Source organism: Podarcis vaucheri, assembly GCF_965113315.1.
Source record: "Podarcis vaucheri genome assembly, chromosome: 17".
In the NCBI taxonomy this organism is placed as follows: domain Eukaryota; kingdom Metazoa; phylum Chordata; class Lepidosauria; order Squamata; family Lacertidae; genus Podarcis; species Podarcis vaucheri.
The window spans coordinates 33,467,214-33,494,765 of NC_138755.1; the positions used below are offsets into that span (position 1 = coordinate 33,467,214).

The 27,552-nt window shown below is 44.1% G+C and overlaps 1 protein-coding gene across 3 annotated transcripts in view; it reads right to left on the reverse strand.

The window, feature by feature from the left end:
- Positions 1 to 27,552, reverse strand: part of OR6V1 (olfactory receptor family 6 subfamily V member 1) — a 30,695-nt gene continuing 3,143 nt past the window's right edge. Inside the window, exons 1-2 of one of the 3 annotated variants that reach the window (XM_082205098.1) lie at positions 8,328 to 8,629; positions 1 to 1,020 (exon numbers count right to left, since the gene is read on the reverse strand). In XM_082205098.1, the coding sequence (XP_082061224.1) occupies positions 51 to 995 (945 nt within the window). In that variant the 5' untranslated portion in view covers positions 996 to 1,020; positions 8,328 to 8,629 and the 3' untranslated portion in view covers positions 1 to 50. Of the gene's footprint in view, positions 1,021 to 8,327; positions 8,630 to 25,597; positions 26,092 to 27,552 lie in introns of those variants that run through there. The other 2 variants (XM_082205099.1, XR_014214796.1) reach the window with 2 other exon arrangements.

Consider the following 27,552-nt stretch of genomic DNA (forward strand, 5'->3'; position numbering starts at 1 on the left):
GGACCGTGGTCTGTACCAGAAATGCAGTCCTTTTTTATGATTCTCACCAATCACAGTTTTGTTCTCTGTAAACCTCTTAAATTCCCCAACCAGTCACTGAAGACCTCCTTGACTTTCTGATTCCTCAAAGTGAAGATGAAGGGACTTAGGAATGGGGTCACTACAGCCGTCAAGAGGGCTACCATTTTGTTCATATCTGTGGAGTGGCTCTTGCCAGGCCTCACGTAGATGAAGATAGCAGTGCCATAGCCGATGCCCACCACAACGAGATGTGAGGTGCAGGTGGAGAAGGTCTTCTGCCGACCAGTGTTAGAGGGGATCTTCAGAACGGTGGAGATGATAGCGATGTAGGATGCTATTATGACAACAAAAGAGCTTAAGACAAACAGAATCGCAAGGAGGAAGTCCCCAAGCTCAATGAGGCGGGTGTCCGAACAGGAGAGCTTGAGCAAGGGTGCGTTATCGCAGAAGAAGTGGTCAATCTGATTAGAGCTGCAAAAGGATAGCAGGGACCTGAATATGGTTGGGGGAATCATGAAAAGAAAGGGAATTGCCCAGGATCCAAGGGCAAGCTGGATGCAAATTCTGCTGCTCAGGATGACAGAGTAATGCAGAGGATGGCAAATGGCCACGTAGCGGTCAATTGACATTACAGCCAGCAGAAGGAAGGTTGTGGATCCCTGCGAAAAATAGAAGTAAAATTGAGCCAGGCACCCTCCAAAGGAGATAGTGCTTCTTTCCACCATTAGGCCTGCCAACATTCTGGGGACCACAGTGGATGTGACCAGAGTCTCTGCCACAGAGAAATTACACAGGAAGAAATACATAGGTGTGTGAAGACGAGGATCCAGACAGGCCATTGTAACAATAGCAGTGTTTCCACCTAACAAAACCAGGTAGAACGCCAGGCATGGTGCAAACAGAACATTCTGCAGCCCCCTTGTTGTTGAGAAGCCTATCAGGATGAATTCTGCAGTGTGTGTTTGGTTTCTCATCACCCTGTTTCTTCCACTCTTCTCTCTGAAGGACAAGCAAAATAAGCAGATTAGTCTTTGCTGGATAAAGGGGGGATGGTGGCATCTCCCCCCATCCCCAGCTTTCTCCTTGTGTAGGCCATTGTCACGTTGCCTCATAATCATGTACAACATATTGAGAGAACGAAAAGGGCAGTGGGGAGAACAAGCACATTACCAACCCCGAAAGAAGGGTAATCTGAAGATAAAACACTTGCGCAGGCAGAGAACCAGAAAGGTTAAACCCATTCATAGGTAAGAAGACAATAACAAAGCATTAGAGCAGGGGGTCACCATATGTTGCTGTACTATAATTCCTATTATCACTGACTTTTTGCCATGACGGTCGGGGCAACATGGGCTACTCTCTGTCCTAGTGCTACCGAAGGAACAAAGAACTCACTGTAATCAAGACGGAGTTGAAGATTTTCATGATGTCTATCGTTTTTAATTTTGACGCCCCACTTGTATCCCAAAGGGGTCAAGAAAAGGCTACCCTTTTAAGTAATATTGTTTAATTTACTGAAATGGGAATGGCCATGTGTATTAATGATTGTTGCTAACATGGGGATTTCCCATGAGGCTGTATTGAAAGCCGGGGCAAGCACTTTTGAGTTCTTGCTAAGTCAATGATTAACTGATCGTTGTTTCTCTGGTAGCTACCATGTGAGTGGTGTAACCTTAGATCATGTGATAAAGGTATTGGGTTGCCTTTGAGTCGTTTCAAACTCAGTGAAGATGTAAAATAAGCTCCTCGGAAGGGAGAGCAAACTGTCTGGAGGCTGGAATGTAGGCTGTGAAGAGGGAGACCTTTGCTTATAGGTCTGTTTGGATTATTTCATATTTTGTAAGATGATGAGCCTGGCAGGACAGTGTGCCAGGGCTCACACTCGCCCGGCAGGGTTCTATCCCAACTTCCCTTTTAAAATCAAGAACCACCAAATTAGATGGGAGCCACCCACTCCCCACCAAAAGCACACTGTGATTTATTTGCCAGTGCATTTGTACCCTGCCCAAAAAGCTCTCAACGCAGCCTACAAAAACCAGTTCTTCAGTGGCCCCTGTCCCCAGGCTCACAATCTAAAAAGACATGACACACAAGAAAAGAATGAATGGGAAGGAGGAGGGAAAAGCAAGCTCAGGCCCAAGTCTTTGAGTTACAGTTCTGGAAGGTACAGCCAGTGTCAGTGGTGGTTCTGGATTTCTTGTCCTTGATAAAGGACTCTCTTCTCCCCAAATCATATCTTGGAGCAGAACTGGTGACTAATCCATAACCATATTTTTTATTAGCTCAGGAGGAGGGCTACACTCCTTCGTTACCCAACACTTTCTTTTTAACCAATTATCTTTTAAATGCTTTCCCCTGAACACTCCATAGCAGGTCCCCTCTTCATTCTCTCTGCTACCTCCCTCATATCATCTTCCCTCACCCCATAGTAATTTCTTCCCTCTCTGCATCCCATATCACATTTTTGTTCCCAAATTCACAAGTCTTTTCTCTACCTTCTCTTTCCATGTTCCACAGTTCTCTTTGCTCTCCATTTGAATGTAAGAAAAGGCTTTTTCAAATCAGATGTTTCATCTAGACCAGCCTGCTGTTTCCAACACGGGCCAGTCAGATGTCTCGGAATAAGGAAGCTCACAAGCTAAAGATAGACAAATCACCCTATTTCCACTTCATGACAGTTTTGAATGTGCTCAACCATAGGTCTGTCCCATCCACTTTTTGCAGATAAAAAAGTAAAAAAAAAACAACTTCTAAATTGTATGTATTTTTTACACATTTTGTATGTCTTCTTCTCCTTAAAGGCACCTTTGTGTAAGCTTTTCAATTCATTTCCCCTTAAATTATGTGCTTTGTGCATACTGCACAAAATATGCATATTTGGGTTGCATTTTTTGAACCGAAATCACATTGTGGTGTCACGTTGTTTTGGAAAACACAATCAGGTGTCCAGGATTTCAGAATGATGCTAATAAGGTAACACTGGAGATGTATCACAGAACAACAAAAAAAAGAGCAGACTGATGTCCAGTATAAATCTGACACTAACACACCATTGTTGTGTCAATGATATGTTGCAAAATACAGACACAAAAAACCACTTGTCTGGAGAGACCCTCTGAAACTTGAATAGGATTTTTGTAAGCATCCTCATTCACTCCAATAAGCATAAAAAGGTAAAGGGACCCCTGACCATTAGGTCCAGTCGAGGACGACTCTGGGGTTGCGGCACTCATCTCGCTTTATTGGCCGAGGGAGCCGGCGTACAGCTTCCGGGTCATGTGGCCAGCAGGACTAAGCCGCTTCTGGTGAACCAGAGCAGCGCACGGAAACGCCAGAGCGGTACCTATTTATCTACTTGCACTTTGACGTGCTTTCGAACTGCTAGGTTGGCAGGAGCAGGGACCGAGCAATGGGAGCTCACCCCGTCACAGGGATTCGAACCGCCGACCTTCTGATCGGCAAGTCCTAGGCTCTGTGGTTTAACCCACAGCGCCACCCGCGTCCCAACAAGCATATATGGTACTTATTTATTGAGAGGACGGGCTTGTTTTGGCCTGCAGAACATCTGTCCCCCCCCCAACCCATCCCAACCTCCCTTTTTTAAGTGAACCCATTTGCTTGAGAAATGTAAGGTTATTATCGCAATACCTGACACCTGTTCTAAGTGAAGTAATGAATAAAGTCTTAAGAGAAGGAAGGATGCCAAACACCTGGAAAGAAGCTTATATTACACTGATCCCAAAGAAAGAGGGGGATATATTAGATGTAAAAAATTTATATATACTAGCGAATAGACTAAAAATGGTGTTAAATAAGGTGATACACAAGGACCAAACAGGCTTTCTGCCGGGGAGGCAACTAAGGGACAACGTAAGAAACCTGATAAATATAATTGAATATCTTGAAGTTAGAAATGAGAAACAGGCAGTATTACTGTTCATAGACGCGGAAAAAGCGTTTGATAATGTTTCTTGGCACTTCATGAAAGAAAACTTAAAAGTACTAGGAATTGGTGAAAATTTTTTGAGAGGTATTGGCACGATTTATTCGGACCAAAAAGCAAAGTTAATAATTAACAACAATATATCAGATAACTTTGAGATAACTAAAGGTACTAGGCAGGGATGCCCTTTGTCTCCTTTGCTATTTATTACAGTCCTAGAGGTCTTGAATAAGAAGCTAAGAGAATCATCAGAAGTCAGAGGCATTAAGGTGGGACGAAAAGAGTTTAAGTTAAGAGCCTTCGCAGATGATCTAGTCTTAACGTTGGAAGAACCAAGACAAAGTGTGAAAGAGGCAATAAAAAGATTGGAAGAGTTTGGGAAGGTATCAGGGTTTAAACTTAACAAAAACAAGACGAAAATGCTAGCAAAAAATTTGAAGAAAGAAGAGATGGAAGAATTACAAGTAGACTCAGGAATCGCGATAGCTAAAAAAATAAAATATTTAGGAATTTGGATGACAACAAAAAATATAAACCTATACAAGGACAACTATGAGGTGGTATGGAAAGAAATTAAGAAAGACATGGATATATGGAGTAGACTAAAATTGTCATTATTAGGCAGAATCTCTGTGATAAAAATGAATATATTACCTAGACTGTTATTTTTATTTCAAGCAATACCAGTGGTAAAAGGGATAAGACAATTTAAGGATTGGCAAAAAAACTTAGCGAAGTTTGTTTGGCAGGGGAAAAGGCCAAGGATAAAAAAGAAGATACTAGTAGATAAGAAAGAGAGAGGAGGTTTTAATTTACCAGACCTGACTCTATATTATGAAGCTTCGTGCTTGGTATGGTTAAAAGACTAGCTGACCTTAGAAAACACCGACCTATTAGATTTAGAGGGCCATGATAATAGATATGGTTGGCATTTGTACCTATGGTACAACAAAGTAAAGGTACATAAAGGTTTTCTAAACCATGTGATTAGGAAATCTTTATATGAAGTATGGGATCGGAATAAAAACCTCCTGGAAAGAAAGACACCGTGGTGGATATCACCAACTGAGGTGCTGACAACAAAAAAAGCAAACATGGAAGGGGAAAGAATAACATATGAGGATATTACTAGGAAAACAGCCCAAGGGATAAAGCTCAAACCATACGACCAAATTGAAAAGAGGTTAACAGGGTGGCTGCAATACCATCAGATCAGTGATTTATTAAAGGAAGACAAAAAGAGAAATGGGTTCGAAGATAAAAAATCGAAATTCCAAATCGAGTTAATAGACTGTAAAGATAAAACTTTATCAAGAATGTATAGCTTATTGCTAGAATGGTATACAAAAGATGAAGAAGTAAAGGAATCAATGATAAAATGGGCAATTGATATTGGGCATAACATTGAACTGGATGCGTGGAAAAGATTATGGAAGGAGGGTTTGAGATTCACAGGATGCATGGCTTTGAAGGAAAACTTGCTAAAAATGATGTATAGATGGCATTTGACGCCAGTAAAATTAGCTAAAATGTATAGGAAAAAAGAAAGTACCGTATTTTTCGCTCTATAACACGCACCTGACCATAACACGCACATCGTTTTTAGAGGAGGAAAACAAGGGAAAAAATATTCTGAATGAAACAGTGGACGTATCATTTTTGTGCTTCATGCTGTGGCCACAGACATGTGATCTGATGGTGAATTTGGGGTGACCCAATGCAAAAATCCTGAGAATCCCTGTGGATCCATGCTTTGTAACCACGTTTTTGCACCATTGCAGCCCCAGGCAACAGTGGGTGCGTGATTTGGGGGGGGGGCAGGCTGTAGCCATGGACATGCTATGTGCTCTGATGGTGAATTTGGGGTGACCCAATGCAAAAATCCTGAGAATCCCTGTGGATCCATGCTTTGTAACCACGTTTTTGCACCATTGCAGCCCCAGGCAACAGTGGGTGCGTGATTTTTTTTGGGGGGGACAGGCTGTAGCCATGGACATGCTATGTGCTCTGATGGTGAATTTTGGCTGACCCAATGCAAAGATCCTGAGGATCCCTGTGGATCCATGCTTTGTAACCACGTTTTTGCACCATTGCAGCCCCAGGCAACAATGGGTGTGTGATTTTGGGGGGGCAGGCTGTAGCCATGGACATGCTGTGTGCTCTGATGGTGAATTTGGGGTGACCCAATGCAAAGATCCTGAGGATCCATGTGGATCCATGCTTTGTAACCACGTTTTAAGTGGGGAGGGAAGGAAAAACACAGAAGGCTAAGAATGCAGGAGAGGGCTATAACGTGAGGAAAGGAAGGCAAAAGTTTCCCCCCACCCACCCACACAAGCCAGCCACTGTTTAAGGATTTCATCCTTTTAAATGGAAGAAAGCATATTTGAATGCTGTGTGTCTCCAAAAACAAAAAGCAGGAAGTCAAATCAGAATTTTAAGCCGAACCTGTAATCTCTCTTCCCTTCACAAACATTGTTCCTCCGGAGCAGGGAGAGGATAGAAGGACGGACACTCTGCTTTTCCTCTCTTCTTGCCTGGAGGGGAGGGGCTTTCCCTGCTCTTTGTTCCGTTTGAGCAAACACAGCAAGGAAACAGAGAGGGAGGGCAGTAAGACCCTGAGGCAGAATGCAGGAAAGCAACAGCTTTCTCTCTCACGGAGCTCCCTTCTCCCTGAAGCGCGGTTTGATTTTTGCCTTATTTTTCGGCTCCAGAGACCACACATTCGCTGCATAACACGCACAGACATTTCCCCTTCCTTTTTAGGAGAAAAAATCTGCGTGTTATAGAGCGAAAAATACGGTAAGTGTTGGAAATGTAAAAAGGCAGATGGGGACTATTTTCATATGTGGTGGACCTGCGATAGGGTAAAAAAAATTTGGGAAGCAATTTATAATGAACTCAAAAAAATATTTAAATATACTTTCCCCAAAAGACCAGAAGCGTGTCTATTAGGCTTAATAGGAACAGAAATTAAAATAGAAGACCAAAATTTGTTCATGTATGCTACAGCTGCCGCGAGGACCCTTCTGGCCCAAAGATGGAAAGTACAAGATATACGAACTATACAGGAGTGGCAGGCGAAGTTGAATATGCAGAACTTGCCAAACTGTCAGGGAGGATCCGGGACCAGGGAGATCAAAGATACCAAAAGAACTGGAGTAAATTTATTGAATATTTAAAGAAGAATTGTAAAGAGGTCAAGACACTAGCAGGATTGACATAATACCTCCAATGTATAATAGTACTAATTTGAGAATGATGTGTGTTATGGAAAGAGGATAAATATACCAGTTGTGGGGAGGGAGGGGGGTCGCGACTCGGCAGGGTCAAAGGAAATGTATGGTGCTATTACAATTTGTTGGAAAAGAATATGTAAGGAAAACAATAAAAATTTACTTGGCGAGAGAAATGTAAGGTGATTTTGCGCAAACTCCCCCACCCAGAAGCTAACAATGGCCATTACTAACTCCTCTGGGAGTGAGATCCATAGCATTAATAAGTATTTGTTGAGTGGGGTCTCTGTGAGTGCCTGGTTGCTAAAGAAAAAAAACCCCTGCCCTGAGTGCACCTTTGCCGCTTTGTATTTTTATGTTGCTCCTATTTACTATGCATGTTCTTGACAAGGCATATTCTTTTTTTATTGCCTGAGTAACTTGCATTACATTGAAAACTTTCAACAAATATGTAGAATTTTAAAGATTTGGGCTTCCTTGTTTTTTTAAACCAATCTCATCTTTTAATTTAAGCTGCCCCCTTCTATTTTTTACCCAATTTAGCAAAACAGCTCAAGGAAATCCCAGAAGTTTTAAGGGTGGGGAAAGGGTGGGCACCAGTTGGAGAGGCTTCATGTAATGTAATCCCCCCCCGGGTCATTTTATTATCCAAATGTGGTCCAGGGGCTTCTCTCCATATTTTGAGTTGCCTAGGGTTGCCATATTTAAAAAAGTAGAATTCCTGACACCAGCAACAGGACATGTTAGGAGTTTTCCTGACGTATAGTCAGCCTAGAGTTGCCTGACCTTATAATAAAAGTCTCTAAGTGCCACAATTGAGGAATTGCATGCAGGACCCAAAAAGAAGCGTAACATTATTGGGTTGAACAATGTGATGTTTGAAAGCAATTTTCTTCTTTCTTTTGCCTTACAAGTGAAACTATGAGAAATGCATTTTAAACACGCCTTAATTAATGTTCGATTGGGACAGTGTGAGCCAAGCAAAATTGGTTCAGGAGCTGGATCCAATCCACAAACTTCCTTTTGGTGTGATACCTCTTTGTTTCAGGGCAGGTAGCAAGACTGGAGGGCCCCAGAGCACCCAGTGCAATAAATCAATGGGAGAGTAATCTTAGGAAATTACTTACAGTGCTGTGAGTCTTTGAAACACAGGCTAGATATGAAAGCGAAAGATTCTTCCATGAGTAGAGAAGTGAGGCAGGCAGCTTAGGGTTGGATTCACACAGAGAGAAAGCAATTTAAATGTCTGCTTGTTTTGATCTCCTCAACATCTATTTCTCTCTAAGATCTCTCTCCCCCCCCCCCCCTGTTTTTAATGAGCACAGACATGCCTTCTTTTCTCTGGTACAAGATCCAAAAAACCCCAGAAATGTGTATTGATCTAGAAAGAGCACCTTAGTATTTTCCAGACAACTGCATTTGGAAGAGATTCTCTGTTCCTGATTTCTTCCACATTCAGAGTGCTGTATGTGAGCAAGTACTTTTATAATCAAAGTTTTATTTGCAGCCGGTCTTATGCTCCCGGGAGACTGAAAGAGTTTCAAGGTGGGGTGGAGGGAGGGAGGGAGGGAGGGAGCTGTGATCCACAGGGGTGCTGAGAGTAACGTCAGAATCTTGCTCTGCGCCGTCTTTTTTTGAGAAGGCGCTCTGAAAATCCGGGGAGGAAAGACATCTCTCTCCAAGGCCTGTTCCCACCTTCACTTCTCAGCCACGTAGTCTCCTTCCACCTGCTGCAGAAAGAATAAATCATCTATGCTTATTGCAGAACGTGGAAGGAGCAAGGCAAGCCATTTGACAGTGTCTTAATTGTTGTGTGTGGTCCATGGGGCCAATGTGAAGAAAATGAGCACCTTATTCCTGGCCAACATGTGGTGACCGTCCTCCTCTTCCACTGGGTGTATTTTGTATCAGGGAAGGAAGCAGCTTTCCAAACTGTGCTTTTCGTTTCACGACTATGTGCCTTAAGTCTGAAAGTGTGTACAGTGGTACCTCGGGTTACTGACGCTTCAGGTTACAGACTGCGCTAACCCAGAAATAGTGCCTCGGGTTAAGAACTTTACCTCAGGATGAGAACAGAAATCACACGGTGGCAGCGGGAGGCTCCATTAGCTAAAGTGGTACCTCAGGTTAAGACCAGTTTCAGGTTAAGAACAGACCTCCAGAATGAATTAAGTTCTTAACCCGAGGTACCACTGTACACATTAGTTAGCGCTTTGAAACACCAGGAGGTGGTTTCTCCCTGCTTTTTATTGTTGCCGTTCATATCAGAAAGGGAGCAGGGATGTTCCTCATCTGATGCCCATTTCGTGATTTGTTTCCCTGCACTGAACTTAATGAATTCAATGAAGCTGTTATCTGCACATGCACAACAGCTGAATGAACATACCTTCTCTTAACAGTGTCATCTGCTTTCTAACTGGAGGGAAGCTGGTTGGAGGGAAAGTGCGTCAAGAAGGAGTATTTCTCAAGAAGCAACAGGATACCTATGGATCGGGGCTAATGTCATGTGCATTAAGCTACAAACATCACCAATGGGGGAGCACTGGAGCCAGAGTAAGCAGTAATGTCCACACATAATGAGTGTCCTCACACATCAAAAATTGCAGGCCCAGACATTGTGCCCCCCTGTCCCCAACCCCCATAGAATTACAAGACCGCTGAGACTGGTTTGTCTCGAAACAGGCCACAACTTTATTGAATACAGTTGAAGGAGGTTGGGCTTGGGCATGGGGCAATCGAAGAATACTTCCGGCCCGTCTGCTGGAAGCGATGCATGGGTCAATCCGGGCAGGGGCTCCTAGGATTTACATCAAATAGGATGGCCCCTACAGGGACTGCGGTCTGGGGGGAGTGTCATTGGTCCTGGTCCCCGGCTGGGTATGAGGAAAGGACAATTCCCCCTGGATCCCTTTAATGGGATACTCCAGCGTTTGGAGGGGCAGGCGGTGTTAGAATTCCTGCTCTGTGATTACAGTCATAGGACTTTTGTCTTTCACATGACGGTATGTGTTTTGACTCCACAGAGTAGGAAGTGACGGAGACAGGATGTTTGTGTCACTATGTTCTGTGAAATAGGACTATTGTCCTTTGTTCTTTTTCTCTTTGCTGTCTGATGCTAGAGAGAGAGGGAGCCATGTTGCAGTGCTCCGTGTGTGTTTATATGTAAATAAAGTAGATTAGCCAAAATGCTGAGTTGCTGAGGTCTGTCACGCAAGCTGCAAAGACTCTGCAGATCCCTAAGTGTACCAATCAGCGGCGTAGCGTGAGTTGTCAGCACCCGGGGCAAGGCAAGTAATTTGCGCCCCCTAACCCGGGGCAAGGCAAGTAATTTGCGCCCCCCCAACCCCTAACCTGCCGATCTGAGGCGAGTTGCCGCTGGCGCTGCCGCCCAAACCACGCCGCTTGCCCGGAGGAGGAGGGGGGCAGAGAGGCGAGGAAAATGCAACATGGCCCAGCAGCTGCAGCAGCAGCAGCGGCGGAGGCGGGGCTGTGAGGAGGGGCTGCCTGGCGCGTCCTCCACGGCGAGCGCTGAGAGCCGCTGCCTGCCGGGCGCCTTCAGCCCGGACGCGCGCACAGCTCGTCGGTTCCGCGAGACATGGGGCTCTGCTACAGCCTGCGCCGGAGGCTCTTCGGCGACTCCGGAGGCAGCGAGCGCGCCCTCCCCAGATGTTGTGCCCGGTGCGGCCGGCACCCCTGGCACCCCCCACGCTATGCCACTGGTACCGATGTCTGTTGGCATTGGTCTCTGTGATGTTCGGGCAGAAGAAAGCTTTTGAAGCTCAAGAACAAACGTCCAGGAGGGAGAGAACATGCCAGTCAGGCATGTGTCTCTACCAGGGTCCTACTCAAGTGTAGGCTGAACTCCTGACAGGCGAAGACTACAACCTCTCCTCCACCCAAGACAAGGATTGCCCCAATGCCAAACCCAGTTGTGACTATTGCTATGAGGTAGCCAAAACCACCAGGCTGGAGCCAATATGCCTGGTGGACAAATTCCTACCCGGCCCCAGAATACAGCGACCACTGTAGCCATAGCAAGGTCATTGACCATCAGCTTGAACCAAGGGTTGGTGGATGGGGAATCCGGCAAAGGAAAAACAGGTAGGTTCCAAGTGTGGGCTGTTTAAATGGCCAGGGTACGGACCCGAGGGAAGCCTTCCTGCTCTGTTGGCTCCACCGCCAGGCCCAGCCCATGACCAAACCTGCACCCCTATTTACCAATCCTGGGTGCAGGCTCGGATCCAGCTCCTGATAGGCATAAGCCCATGCCACCTATCTCAACAGGACACTGATGCTGCAATTCCCTTGTCAGGGCGTTAGGGGAACCTGTGCCATCCTGCAATGCTGCCACACCAAGAGGGTGAGCGGCCTTAGAAGAAGGAAATTTTCCAATCAAAGAATAGTATTTCTATACTGCCTTTAATGCTGGTATCTTTCCCCTTCCCCCCCCCACATTAAGTGCTAATGTTCCGCTCTCCCACATACCTGCTAAAAGAAAAGTTTCTGGGAGGTCGACCCAACTTCCCTTTTGAAATAAGATACCACGGGACTGAAATCTTACAGCATCTTTTGCATTATGGTCTAAATTATTCCATCAAACCCATGATTAGCAAGATATTAATATGCAAACTCAAACCGACAATTGGACAGATATGTGGAAGGCAGTTACTTTGACAGGTAAATGTCAGTTATATGATTTGTGCACACAAAAACAGAAGGCTGTGTTGATAGATTGTGAACAAGTACTCTCATTCAGAACCTTTTTCGAGGAGAGAATGTGGACTTACATTTTAAACCCCTAATAAGTTTTCTACTTGAAGCAGTCAGGCTAATAATAGCTGGATTTTGGAAGAACCTTCAGGGAGCATCTCCAACAAATTGGTACAATAAAGTCTGGCGGACTGTGCTTATTGAACAGTTGACCAATAATTTGAAGTTGGCATGTTGGAAAGGAACACAGGGACTCATTTCCCATCTGCCTTCGAGATCTTTTGGTTAGTCTGAACATGGAATTTTTCTTTATTTATAAGCCATCTGGAATGAGAACAAACAGTGGTTATTGACTTGAATTTTTATGGCATGCTGCATCTTGGGAGGAGTTGTCCAGGTGGTGGAGGGAACATCCTTTGTAAATCTCAATCAATCAATCAATCAATCAATCAATCAATCAATCAATGCTATTTTAAAAATCCATTCTCACATGAGAAAACAAAGGTGATGCCAGGAACTCTTAAGATCAATTTGCACTCACACACAAAATGCAAAGTGTGTGTGGGGGGGGAGCACTTCCTGGGAGGAATTCAACATTGGGCTAAGTTCCCCCTGCAAAAAAAATAATAATCATTGGGCTAAGTTGAGTGTTCTGTTAGAACCAGAATGAACACACATACCTGGCTCCTCCTTGCATGCGTCTAGGAGTTTTCCTGTGCCCAAGTCAATTGCTGAATTTGGCATGGGGGCACACAGTGGGGAGGGGTGGGGGGAAAGCCCTGTTGCAGAAGCAGGCAACCTCTTGCAAGGCTTCCACTGACAGGACTATGTGAATCCTACCCTCACCTTTCCGTGCTCGTAATTATATGGACGATCAGCAGTGAGGGTAAAAAGACAGTCACCTCAGAAGACGCAACTTCAATCCTCTTTAAGCAACCTATGAAATTTTATGGCAGTGGCAATAAAATTGCAAAATAGGAATATCTATACCTCCCTCCCTCTGGTGGCTATAACAAACATGATTATTCAGCCGATAATGTTTTCCAGTGTCAATATAGCCATTGAGAAGTCAATGCCACCAACATTGTTCTTTGAGCTCAAGCCACACAGGAAGGGATTGAACAGGTGCAATACGTTCATTTTTACTGCTGAGACGGGACCTAACCATGTGAAATGAATGCCTTTCCACCATTTCTGAAGCCAGCCATCCCTGGGGCTTTCAGTCTTTTCATTTTTTTTTATAACCTCATGCATTTCCTTTTTATCTACTGGACCATTAAGAAACATCATGTGTTCATGAGTCTTACCATGACTCAATTATTATAAACAATAATTGTCCCGACTCCCAGTGGATGATGAAGAATTCAAATTCAGAGTACAGTTTCTGCCCAAACCCTTGAATGCTCAGATCCAGTATGGTTCATAGACAAAACAGGGTTCAGACGCACAACGGGTGCTGTGCATGGCAAACTAAGCTGAGATTTTGACCCAACAAATGACACATTTCCTTATATCCCATTATATGGGAATGGGGCAGGCAAGTTGACTATCACCATCTTTGGTGTGCGGTTAAAATATTACCGCACTCCAAGGAAACACGATTACAGTTTATACTTGAGAATCGCATGCATAAGATTATAGATAATTTTTGATTAATGTGGAGTCTTGGTATAGATAATACTAATACTAATACTAATACTAATAATAATAATAATAATAATAATAATAATAATAGAGGAAAGAGTGCTGGAAACTTGTGGCATCTTTGTGACATTTGCTTTATTTACAAATATGCAAACAGAGCATAGTGAATAGATGATTTGTTTATGCGTGGACACATCATGGGTATCAAGAAAATACTCTCCCCCACCCCCACAGAATCCTGAAACATATATCAGGAAATTGAACAATATCAATCTGAGCATTTTAAAAAAAAATGTGATCAATGCCGTAGTTCATCACAACAAGCTGAATAATATTTGAGATGTTGCGGCTATTTCTGAAGCCAGTTGCTGGCTCACAAATACATATGAGGAGTTATTAGAAATTGGACAAGCTGACAGTAATTAGGAAATGCTCTCTTGAAGCCTCCATGGAGCTAATTAAAAAGTTTGTGTTTGGAAAACGTAACTTGTAGACATGAGCCTGATTTAGATGGATGCTGAGTCTCTCTAGCTTGTATTAAATTTGAAGGGCACCAGCTCATTTCTTCCACTTCCAGGATGAAACCCTGAAGACTCCAGGGCCTTGTTTATAGCTATGGATGATGAAAGCCTTGACGTGATGCGTTTCACCATTAGCTTCCTAAGCAAGCTCCCAGTGCAGGGCTTGCCAAGGGAGCCTCTGACCTCTGAGAAAACACTGCGTTTTGCACCCTGAAGACATCACCTCGATGCAAAGCAGCATACAGCAAAGGGTGCAGAAGGTATAAGATTCCTCAGAAAGTGACAGAAGATGAGGGGGGGGGGACACATCATCCTCTCCCCACCCCCCGCAAAGAGTGGACTGATATATTGAAGTCTGTGTGTTTTCTTACGTCCCATCTTGAAAGAGTATAGAAGAAATGAAAAAAAAAGCAAACCAGGGCAGATTGCAGGGACACTTGTGGGTTGCTTAAGAGTTTGGTGCAAAGGGACATCAGCAAAGAGAAGAAGGCTGTGAAGATGACTTACTAGTGATGGGATGTTGTTGTTGTTTAGTCGTGTACGCCTCTTCGTGACCCCATGGACCAGAGCATGCCAGGCACTCCTGTCTTCCACTACCTCCCGCAGTTTGGTCAAACTCATGCTGGTAGCTTCGAGAACACTATCCAACCATCTCGTCCTCTGTCGTCCCCTTCTCCTTGTGCCTGCCATCTTTCCCAACATCAGGGTCTTTTCCAGGGAGTCTTCTCTTCTCATGAGGTGGCCAAAGTATTGGAGCCTCAGGATGTAGACCATGTCAGTCATGTACTGAAAATATTATAGATTGCTTTTCATCATGAGGTTACCCAATGTGCTGAATCCTATTCATTGCTAGGAACCAGGCACTGCACTAACCCTGAAGGAGATCAGCAGGATAATTATAAAGGTGGAAAGCAAAGGACATGACACACAGCTCTCTTCTGCAACAGAAGGGTATGGTCAGGGCGCTCAGGAGGAAGAGCTGAGCAGCACCACTGCCTCCTAGCACATGCTGCCTGAGGCAGTCAGCTCACCCTGCTTAATGGTAGGACCAGCCCTGGGTAAACTACAATACCCAGAATTCTTTGAGAGAAAGAACGTGCCTTAAAGGTTTAGCGTACTCTGGGTGACACCCAGGTGGTTGTGTCTTCACAAGCAAAACTGTTGGGTGTACTGAAGGGTTAACCTTCTGTGCCTCAAGCCTGAGAGGAGGCGCTTACAAGGGAAGTAAGCCAGGACGTGATGAAAGCAGCTTGGAATGCTGTGAGCTGAGTGAAAAGCGAAAGCAGTTTGTTGCGTAGCTGCAAACAGAGGGAGAAGATGCAGCTTGAATCTGATGGCTATTATGAATTGTAAATATGCTACTTTTGAGCAAATAAAGGGATAGTAGGACAGAAGAAACGTGTGGGACTTGTTTACTGCCCTTTCAACACGGACGCTGTGTAATTCTGCTAATTGCTTTACGATCTACAGAGGCTCCCAGGGGAAGCGTGGCTGGGCGCCAAACAATAAAGCAATAAATCCACTGGACAAAAACTGGCCCTATCTTTTCAGCAGCCCTGACTACGTTTGTAGAGGCAGCTCTTGAGCGGAAAGGCAGGGAAGATTTCTGTTTGAATCCAAGGCTGCAGCTATGGGAGAAACAAGACCCTCTTGGGGTGTTAATGCTGCAAACCCCTTCATCATAGGTTCAGGTTGTATATATGTGTGTAGATAAATCATATATCATAAAGGCACCATAGTCTCTGCTGTGCCTCATTTCTGAAAGAAAACATGACTCCTAGGTGAACGCCTGGAACCTCTGGAATCTCGCACCACTCAAAGACTGGAGTGGAGTGCAACAATATTCTAGACTCGGGGTTATTGTGTGGTTTAAGTGTATATACAATTTGTTTATACACAAGCTAGGAATTATGGGTTATTTTTTTCCTATATGCTGGGAGAAAGTCTTGGAAAAGCTCACATGCTAGTCCCCCAATCTAGCAAGCCCAGTATGTGGAACTAGGCTTTGACGTACGCATCCCTGTCTTGAGCCAGTTCCCCCATGCAGAAAAAGCTGCTCTGTACAGGGAATGATAACTAGCAGCCAAGAGTGCACAGAAATAGCTCCTTATCAAGTTGGGGCTGCAAGGGCACCCAGTGAAATAGATAGCTATAGCTGTTAGTGCGGATCCCTTATCTGGGGACTCCAGTTCCATTTGCCATTTCCAGTTTCCTCTCCAATGAGTGGCAGTATCAGCTTTCTGTTCAGTGGAGAGATCCCTGCACACAGCATAGTTCAGCGCTGCATATCTGAAACCAGCTGCCTTTTGGCCCCTCCCATTCCATTCTCGCTGGTCATTGTAAGTTTAAGTATCTGATTAAGCACTGGTGTCTAATCTGCTTGTTTTTCCTCTACCCTTTCCGTTCCATTTTCCTTTTGTGTCATGTCACATAGATTCTAAGTGTACTTCTGTGGTGTTCGTATGGAGCCCCTGGTCATCTCACAGACTATTGACCCGTACACCACTAATCCGCTGCCACCAACCAGGTCCTCCCCGGTAAATCACTTAGTCTCAGTCAGGTTCTTAAGTTAACAATGAAGATTGTAGTTTATTGCAAACACAATTAAACTTTAAATGCATTCGAAAAGCTGTTACCCATTACCCTCTTAGTTTGACAGTGGTACCTCGGGTTACATACGCTTCAGGTTACATACGCTTCAGGTTACAGACTCTGCTAACCCAGAAATAGTACCTCAAGTTAAGAACTTTGCTTCAGGATGAGAACAGAAATTGTGCGGCGGCGCAGCAGCAGTGGGAGGCCCCATTAGCTAAAGTGGTGCTTCAGGTTAAGAACAGTTTCAGGTTAAGAACGGACCTCCGGAACGAATTAAGTACTTAACCTGAGGTACCACCGTATTTTATTCTGTCTCTAACTCTTCTACCTCCCCTCACACAAGAACCAACTGCACTGTCTATTTCCATCAGTCTGCCAACTGCTTTCCCAACTGCCTTTTCCCAACTAACCAACTAAACTTCGGGCTAAGCCCTTTTATAAACAGGTAGGCTCCGCCTCTGGCTTTTCTATTGGTCTACCAATTAACTCTTTCTCTCCCCCTGTACAGACATTTTCAAAAGAACGGGCAAACGCCACAACTTCTTTTTAAACTCACAATCCCTCATCATAGCCCTGATACAGAGAGATAGTTTTTTTTAGCCTGGAAAAGAGGAGATTGAGAGGAGATAGGATAGCCACCTTCAAATATCTGAAGGGCTGTCATATGGAGCAAGCTTGTTTTCTTATGCTCTGGAGGGCAGGACACGAACCAATGGCTTCAAGTTACAAGACAGGAGATTCCAACTAAACATCAGGAAGAACTTTCTGACAGTAAGAGCTGTTTGACAGCAGAACAGACTCGCATGAGAGGTGGGGGCCTCTCCTTCCTTGGAGGTTTCAAAGCAAAGGTTGGATGGCTATCTGTCATGTGTGATTTATTTGAGCTTCCTAGATGACCCTTGGAGTCCCTTCCAACTCTATTATTCTTTTTCTTTCTGCTGCAACCCACCATTTTTTTAAAATAAATGTTAAAAAAATTACAGAGTTGTGGTCAGACGGATGCCAAGAAACAACAACATCAACAATAACAATAACAGAGATTGGTGGTCTTCCCAGCAGAGGTGAGTTTTTGAAAGCTGCAGGGAAGAAAGAATAAATTTGTTCATAAGTGAATGAACATGCCTGCCCAGGTCACAACCACTGCTAGCCAATACCTCACCTGCCTCAGTATACCAATCACTGCATGTGACCTTCATGGGCAAAACAAAGAAGAAGAAGAGTTTGGATTTGATACCCCACTTTATCACTACCCGAAGGAGTCTCAAAGTGACTAACATTCTCCTTTCCCTTCCTCCCCCACAACAAACACTCTGTAAGGTGAGTGAGGCTGAGAGACTTCAGAGAAGTGTGACTAGCCCAAGGTCACCCAGCAGCTGCATGTGGAGGAGCGGAGACGCGAACCCGGTTCACCAGATTACAAGTCTACCACTCTTAACCATTACACCACACTGGCTCAAAGGTTGCCCATCTCCTGTTAGGCAAGACTAGCCTGACAACTTCTCCTCATGCTTCTCTTCACAGCACTCAGACTGACCAAAGACAAAGTGACCATTTTGTTCCAGTGACTTGTGCTATAGCTACTGCAACTCCAGCCTCCTTGATGGCTCTTCATGCCATGAAATTCTACTCAATATTTATCCAGAGCAGATTCCAATGTATAGTTAGCAGAGTAAAAACTTAAACACGTTGCAGGATTCCCCAAAAATAGACCAGAGGCAATTACTATGTCATCCAGCAGAGCTTTACTGGCATTGAAGGCAAATGAGCATAATGGTCACAAATGCAATACATTCAGGATTGGCACTGTCCATAAGAAATCCAGTTGCAGCAGACTTAACTTAAATTTACAATAACTTATAATACGTCTAAACCTTAACACTAAGCATGCTATGTACAGAACACCACACCAGAAGGAAAAGAGATAGAAAGAGAAAGTGAAACCCTGGCTCCTTCTGGCCTCACTATTATAGTCAGAAGACATAAGAGAACCAGTTTAAGCCAGCTGTGCTCAGCTTCTAAGAAGGAATAACCCAAACATCATGGACCTTCTGCTTGTTTCTTTCACACAGAGAAGCTTCCGGAACCCTTTTGAATTAATTAGAATAGGAAACATCAGATCAATACTTTCTGCACTAAGAAATGCAAACTGACACTTCAGGTCCTTGAAATCTACTGTGATTATGAATGTATCTTCAGTTCCTTACACTGCACAAGGCAAACAATTGTAACCCAATTCCAGGAGCCAAGATGCCAACATATAACAAACACATTTACACCCTTCTCTGAACCTGAGCCCCTTCAAGGAATTCATTGGGAAAGAAGCTGATGGATTTATCTGTCTATCCACCTTCCTGGCAGGAACCCAGGTACTCTGTCAAAAAGAAATCGCAGAACAATTACCTGTAACCCTGAATGAAATCACTATTTGGAATCACTGCTTCTTCTCAGTGATGCCAGAACTCTTTAATTACCTGCAGATGGCCCCATCACTGCATCGATTTGGATTTGAAGGAAGCGTACAACTTGGTGCACATTTGGAAAAAAGGAGGCAGGGCTGGCAAATAGAAAAGTCCTTAAAACATGATATAGCCTTGTCCTTCTTTCTCTGCAGTGCTCTGGTAGTCTTTCAGGACTTTACGAACGGCATGTTCCAAGACATGCAAGATCAATTCATAATCATCTACTGGGATAAAATCCTGATCTACCCTGAGATATTCCAGCAACATATAGCAGCCGTCCATTGGGTCTCGCAGTGGCGCCATGAACACCATCTATATGCTAAACTGAAGAAATGCACATTTGATTCGGTCACCGTCGGATGCCTTGGCCTTGTGTTTTCCCCACACATCCCAATTTGTCCAGAATCCAGATGAACATCTCCCATGCATGAACCTCGTTGGTGTCAGGAGTGCATGCAGGAGCCAGGCCCTGTGACTAATAGGACTTTGCAGGACTGGGGCCTTCCTAAGTTTGTTCTGAAGAGGCAGGGTGTGGCCGCACAGGTGAGGCTGATTAGTAACTTACAGCAAGAGCCGGGAAGGGATATAAGGTCAGCATTTCCATTCGGCTCTTTGCCACAGCAACACGTTCCTGCCTTGCTGTATTTGGCTCCTTGACTCCCTGCTTCTTGATCCCCGGACCCTTGACTTTGTGACTCTTTGCTTCTTAATCCCCGGACCCTTGGCTTCCTGACTCCTGGTTTCTGGACTCCTGTTCCTGCTCCAACCCCGCCATCTTGCTCCCGGTCCTGACGTCCCCAGCCAGGACTTTGATCGCCCATGAACTGGACCGTGCAGTTGGACCGGCAGATACCATAGATACAGAAAGATCTGTAGTGGTTTCTAAGTTCCACCTATTATTACCATTCCTTTCTTTAAAACTTTCTCCACTGTTGCACCACTCTTGAGAGCTCTCCTGAAAACCAGCCAGCCAATCCCATGGAGCCTTATTACCGCATTAAGGATTAGCAGGGCAGAACAACAGGTTCTTGCTCTGGAGAACTCAATGTTCATTTAAAATGTTCTTTATCTCGTGGGTTTTTCTTCTTCCTTAAATAATTAATGGAAACAAAAATTAGTAAATAAGAAGCACACACAGTAACTCAACTCCTAAACCAAAGTTAATTGCAAGGCACTGTTAGTTACTAATATGAGACTAGTAAGAGTTGCTTTCACAGTTACTTCAGTTTTTAGCTGCTGGCTTCACTGAGGGCCGAATGTTTTCAGAAGTCGAATGGACGTCCGGAACAGATTCCGTTCAACAACCAAGGTATGACTGTATACAACTTTCAGAAGGTTTTTTATGTTTAATGTTTTAAATTTTTTTATACATGTTGGAAGTCACCTAGAGTGGCTGGGGCAACCCAAACAGATGGGCAGGGTAGCAATAGTAATAATAGTAATAATAATAATAACAAAGGAGGAGGAGGAGGGAAAGAACATCCCTACTTTCATCAGAGAAATGTTGAAGGGTATGTCACTGAACGATGTATCCCCTCCACTGCTTTCCTTTATCTTCTGAGATGCTTCCCTTCACATCTTCTGCTTCTCTCCCTTTATACATTCCATGTGCCTCCCTCTGCCAATAAATTGCCTTTGCAGGGGTGGTCACTTACAGGTCTTGGATGTTGTAGGCCTGGGGTCAGCTGAGCCTGAGCTCCACTGTGGCACCATGCCCTGGGTACCATAGCTCAGGATGGGGCATCACTCAGTAGAACAGCCCCTGCTTTGCATACAAAAGGTTCCAGCTTCAATTCCTAACATCTCCAGTTTAAAAAGAACCAGGAAAGACGTGAGGGTGGGGGGGAACCCTGCTCCAAACCCTGGAGACCTGCTGCCAATCAGGGTAGACAACATGGAGCCAAGTGAACACACAGCATGACCTCCTAGTATAAAGCAGCTTCTGATGTACCTTGTCAGTGGGTGGCCCTGTTTCAACTACATGGTAATACCAGCTTTGCAAGTAGGAGGTTGGAGGCCTGAGATGAAATGCAGGGGGGATAAAGGATAAATAATAATAATAATAATTTATTATTTGTACCCCTCCCATCTGGCTGGGTTTCTCCAGCCACTCTGGGCGGCTTCCACAGAGACCAAAAATACACTAAAATGTCACCCATTAAAAACGTCCCTGAACAGGGCTGCCTTGAGATGTCTTCTGAATGTCAGGTAGTTGTTTATCACTTGGACATCTGATGGGAGGGCGTTCCACAGGGCGGGCGCCACTACCGAGAAGGCCCTCTGCCTGGTTCCCTGTAACCTCACTTCTCACAGGGAGGGAACCGTGAGAAGGCCCTCGGAGCTGGACCTCAGCGTCTGGGCAGAACGGTGGGGGTGGAGACGCTTCTTCAAGAACTGGTTAATTTCCACTACCCACAGTGCAAAAGCTTAAGGCTGCTGAACTTGGGGGCTAAATGAATAACTTCCGGTTCACCTATTCCCCAAACTCAGCAATTTTCTACTGTTTAGCACAATAGCCTGATAAAGCTGGCGGCTGAGGTTTGAGGCTGGGTTAGAGATCCAACTCTGATTGTCTGAGTCTGGTGCGGGAGCGTATTTCCTTCCTTCTCCTCCATCCTATGCTGCAGTGAAAGCTGGTAGGGATGGTTAAGGTCTGACACATCTCAGGTGTATCTTCTGACTCTATTTTCACCTCTCTCGTTCCAGAATACCTCTAGCTACCTGGGGCTTGATGAGGCCACCTCTCTCCTCCTATTCCTTTTTCTTTATTTATCTGTATACACACCATACATTTAATGCATCTGCCAAGAATCCTGGGAGCTGTAGCTCACCCCTCAGAAAGCTACAATTCCCAGCACTCTGAACAAACTTCAGTTTCCAGGATTATTTGGGGTGAGTCATGCACTTTAAAGGACTTTAAATATATGGTACATGTACAGAGCCAAAGTTCTTCAGTTGATGTTTAGCTGTTCTCAGCTTTGCATGAGGGTAATGCACATTCTCAGTCCTCCACAAGCTGTTTGGGTCCACTGCTCCATTATTATTTTTCATTTACAAGCTAATACTTTTCTACATACCTGGGTGTCCCTTAAATATATGCAACCCCCTACCTTTTTGCTTGTAAGGTGGCCCCATTTGACTGCATTTGATAGGCATAGGACTATCAAGTTTAGTACAGTGGTACCTCGGGCTACATACGCTTCAGGTTACAGACTCTGCCAACCCAGAAATAGTACCTCGGGTTAAGAACTTTGCTTCAGGATGAGAACAGAAATCGTGCTCTGGCGGCTCGGTGGCAGCAGGAGGCCCCATCAGCTAAAGGGGTGCTTCAGGTTAAGAACAGTTTCAGGTTAAGAACGGACCTCCGGAACGAATTCAATACTTAACCTGAGGTACCACTGTATTAGGTAAATGATGAGGAGGATGTCATAGGAAACATCCACTGGGTGGCAGCACAGCTCTGTAATATCAGAAACAGAAAAATGGCAAGACAGCCTTCGCTACAGGTCAATAACTAAGAAAGCATGCATGTCCTGTTTCAGAGGTGAACAGGGCCGAATAATGGCACAGGTGCGTGTTATCAACAGTTCAACATGGAAAAGTGGGAGGCATCTACAGAAATTGGTGTGGCTGCATAAGGAGCTTACAGATGAGCTGAGATTTAAGATGGGCATGTACAGTGGTACCTCAGGTTAAGTACTTAATTTGTTCTGGAGGTCCGTTCTTAACCTGAACCTGTTCTTAACCTGAGGTACCACTTTAGCTAATGGGGCCTCCCGCTGCCGCTGCGCTGCCACCGCATGATTTCTGTTCTCATCCTGAAGCAAAGTTCTTAACCTGAGTACTATTTCTGGGTTAGTGGAGTCTGTAACCTGAAGCGTATGTAACCCGAGGTACCACTGTATAAGAAATGGAAGAAAGGGGGAAACCCAAAGGAAGAGTATACATAAGTAGCCAACAGTTGCAGGGAGAAGATCAGGTGGGCCAAAGCTCAGAATGAGCTCAGGCTTGCAAGAGAGGTCAAACATAATTTTTAAAAGGTTTCTTCGGCTATGTTCAAAGCAAGAGGATGAACAAGCAAGTAGCAGGTCCTTGGCACGGAGAAGACTAAGAAATGCTACTGGGTGACAAAGAAAAATCAGAACTGCTCAACACCTACTTTGCCCCGTCTTCACCGAAGATAAGAAAACAGGTGGTAGAGGAACACTTAGCTACTTTAAATGAATTCAACTCTCCAAGACCTGATAAGCTGCACCCAAGGGTACTAATGGAGCTTGCGGATGTAGTCTCAGAGCCTCTTGAGAATTCTTGGAGAACAGGTGAGATCCTCGCAGACTGGAGGGGGGTAAATGCTGTCCCCAACTTCAAAAAGGGGGGAAATAAGACCCAGGTATCTACTAACTGGTGAGCTTGACATTAATACCAGGAAAGGTCCTAGAACAGATAACAGTCAGTCTGTGAACACTTAGGAAAGAATGCTGTGATTACTATGACCCAGCATGTGAAACGGATCTAAGGATTTTAGCAGAACACAAACTTAACATGAGAAAACAGTGTGATACTATTTAAAAGCTATTGCTGTTCAAGGCTGCATCAGCAGAAGTATAGTGTCCCCAATCAAGGGAAGTAATTGTACCGCTCTATTCAGCCTTGGCCAGACCACACCTGGGGGTACTGTGTCGAGTTCTGGGCGCCACAATTTAAGCAGGATATTGACAGGCTGGAATGTGCGCAGAGGAGAACGACTACGATGATAAAGGGATACGTGCCAGACACTTCTAATCCTTTAATTAAGCCAAGTTTTAAAAGCTAGTTGTGAGTTAGAAGCTTAGGGTAGGCAGTGGAGAAGCAGGTAAACAGGAGGTGCAGCGCAATGGCTGATGTATGTCTGAATCCAGGGATGCAGCTATGGGAGAAGGCAAGAGACCCTCTTGGAATGTGATGCTGGGAACCGGCTCAAGTTGTAGATACATAATAATAATAATAAATTTTATTTATATCCCGCCGTCCCCAGCCGAAGCCGGGCTCATGTAAGATACATGTAAGTAAACCATATATAGTAAAGACACCACAGTCTCCCTCTGTGTCTCATTTTCCAAAAGGAAACACTAATTGAGTAAGTGTACCTGGAACTCCCTGGAATCTTGTACTGCTCAGAAATTGGGGGTGGCATGCAACAATATTGTGGTGACCAGTTCTGGTTTTCTATGACTAGCATAAATATTTTAGCAGTATTTAAATAAAATAAATTATGGACACGCTTATAAACGCTAAAGTCAGTATCTTATATTCTGAGGCCCTTGGGAGCTTTTAGGGCCAAACTGTATGTGATGTCCCATCACATGTTTTAAAAAAGAACAACTGGTTGCTTTTATTTTGGAGGGGAGAAAGAACTGGAGAAGCTTTAATCTGGAATCTAAGTCGACCCTGCACTGGTTTTATGTTAAAAATCACCTCCTACCTGACTGCTATTTGCCCATAAATGTGCTGTTATTTTCATAAGAAGGTTATATAGAGAGTTGAACTGTGCCCAAAATCCAGACAAAATTTAGGGAATGATAAGTTTTCTTGGGGGTGGGGAACTGTTGCCTAAAGACAAACACATTTCATCTATGTCATAAATTGCCTCTGGAAAAGCAATCTCTCTCACCACTGTGCTGGCATGCAAGCATTCAACAGGATGGCACATGATTAAATTAGGATTGATTGGCAAGAATTTGAAACTGTTGCCTGCAGCAGAACAGCTCAATTAACTTTCATTTTTGTATGGAGTGAGCAGCTGCATGAGGAATACAAGATGTGCTTCAAAATCAGCGGAAGTTGTTATTCTCCTTTTGAGTGTAATTTATCAGGAAGTTTTCTCTGGGTAAACCCTGTCCATGGATTGTATTGGCATTGTTTAGAGCACCTGTGGGTTGCGACCCCTTTGGGGATCAAATGACCTTTTCACAGGGGTCGCCTTAGACCAGGGGTCAGCAAGCTTTTGGGGGGGGTGGGCTCCTCTGCCGCCAACAGCCTCTGCCACTCGCAAGGGAATTTCCTTATTCCGAATAGGATTCCTTGCAAGAAAAGGGAAAAGTTGACAGCTATGGACATCACCGTGCCAACCCCATCACACACACCCCGTACAAATACAGGTGTATGTGATAGGATTGGCGCCATAATGTACTTATGCGGACCCATCACAGCTACTGTGTAGAACAGCTACAGAGAACAGCTACTGTGCAGAGAGCAGCTGCTGTGTTGAAAGCAGCTACAGTGGTACCTCAGGTTACATATGCTTCAGGTTACAGACTCCGTTAACCCAGAAATATTACCTCAGGTTAAGAACTTTGCTTCAGGATGAGAACAGAAATCGTGCATCTTTGTCATCTTGAGTGAGTTAAATTTATCACTGCAAGGACCAAATTCAACATGCCTCGATTTGTCTGAAAAGATCCGATCATTCCAAATGAAACTTCAGCTTTGGCAAAAAAAGAAGAAGGATGAAAATAAAATTAAATGTTGCCTACCTTATCTGCTTCCTTTGAGGAACATGACATTGAACCAGACAAAAGGATTACGATGATAATTTCTGTGAAAGAACACTTGCACATGCTTGCAGGCAAAATGTCATTGAACGTTCCAAATCTACCTGACACCCCATTTGCACTTGTCAGAAGCCCATTCACAGTCAAAGTTGAAGGTGTTCCTGAGACAGTACAAGAGGAGATCATTGAACTTATTAACAGCGATGCAGCGAGAACTGATTTCTCTACAATGCCAGTTACAAAATTCAAGTGTTTGCAGTCATATCCTGTTCTGTCTGAGACTGTGTTGGCCTCCTTCCATTTCCAACAACATATCTTTGTGAAACAGGGTTTTCCAGCTTGTTGGTTATCAAGTCTAAATACAGAAGTAGACTTGTTGTGGAAGATGATCTTTGTTGTGCTCTTGCAAAGATTGCCCCGAGAATTTCTGATCTGGTGAGAAAGAAGCAATCTCAACCTTTGTACTGACGTTGGCTTTTTACGCATACTGTCACAAAATGTAGCAATGTAGTTTACTGTTGTTATATTAAGACTGTTACCCATGCTACACCATGCTTCAAGACAAAATTTCATTTATTTGTAATTAGAAATAAATATTTCACAATTTATAATTACATATTGTTTTTGTGATTAATCACTATGCTTTAATTACGTTCAATTTGTAACGATGAAAATACATCCTGCATATCAGATATTTACATTACGATTCATAACAGTAGCAAAATTACAGTTACGAAGTTGCAACGAAAATAATTTTCTGGTTGGGGGATCACCACAGCATGAGGAACTGTATTAAAAGGTCGCAGCATTAGGAAGGTTGAGAACCACTGGTTTAGAGAAACACAAACAGTGCTGTCATAAGCATGTTCATACAAACTATGTACCATGGAGATTATTCCCAGGTGAATGCACACTGGATTGTGGCGAAAGGTGCAATCATATGCACACTTAGTTGGCAGAAAATTCAGTGGGACTTAACTACTAAGGGGGGAAATGCACAGGTCTCCATGAAATACATTTCAGTCTCTCTTGTTCTTTTTTATTTACTAGAGGAAAGAATTTAGAATAGTAATCAAATATCTGCTGTTGGCAGTCAATGTCAGGTTTACATTTGTATTGGCGACTTATATAATGCAAAATCAATATAAGTCTCGTGTGTAGAAACGTCCTAGGATGTGATTACCTAAAAGGGGGATGAGTTGGAGAACATAAAATTCACGGCATCCTTGATGTTTTATCCCTCCTCTTTTCTTTAGTAATCACCTCCTAGGGTATTTTAAAAAAACACCACGTGTATTTCTTGAACCTGAACTCTTTTATTTAGGAACATAATACAGTTTGTTGCTCAGCTGGAATACATATTATTCTTCACTGGACTGAATCAAATGGGCCTTTTCAAAGTTCTACAAGGAAATGGCTGGGATTGAATCTGGGATCCTTTGCAAAAGCAAATCACATGTTCTCCTACTGAGCGAGAGCACATACTGCTGTAAGAACATCTTCTCTAGCAATTAAATGTCCAAATTTATTTAATGTTGGCTATTTCAACTGATGACTATGGCCACCTATGGGCTAGCATCAGCAAGTTTCCCCTTATCTTGACAGATGCTGATTGCATTGACCTTCCCACCCACCAATATATTGTTACAAAAGTTGGGTGCCACCCCTGCTCTCTGCTGAAAGGTAGCAAGATTCCAGGCGGTTCCAGGCACTCAGCCAGGGTCTGTGCTCTTTTGGAGAATTGAAGGCGAGACGGAGACTTGTCATAGCTTTAAGAAATAGGATTTATTCACATCTTTGCACCTTCAGCCTGCATGGAGGGAGTCCCAGATCCTACAGCACGGCCATTTCAAGAAGGGCTTGTTCCCCACAGAAGTGCAACACTCAGTCTCT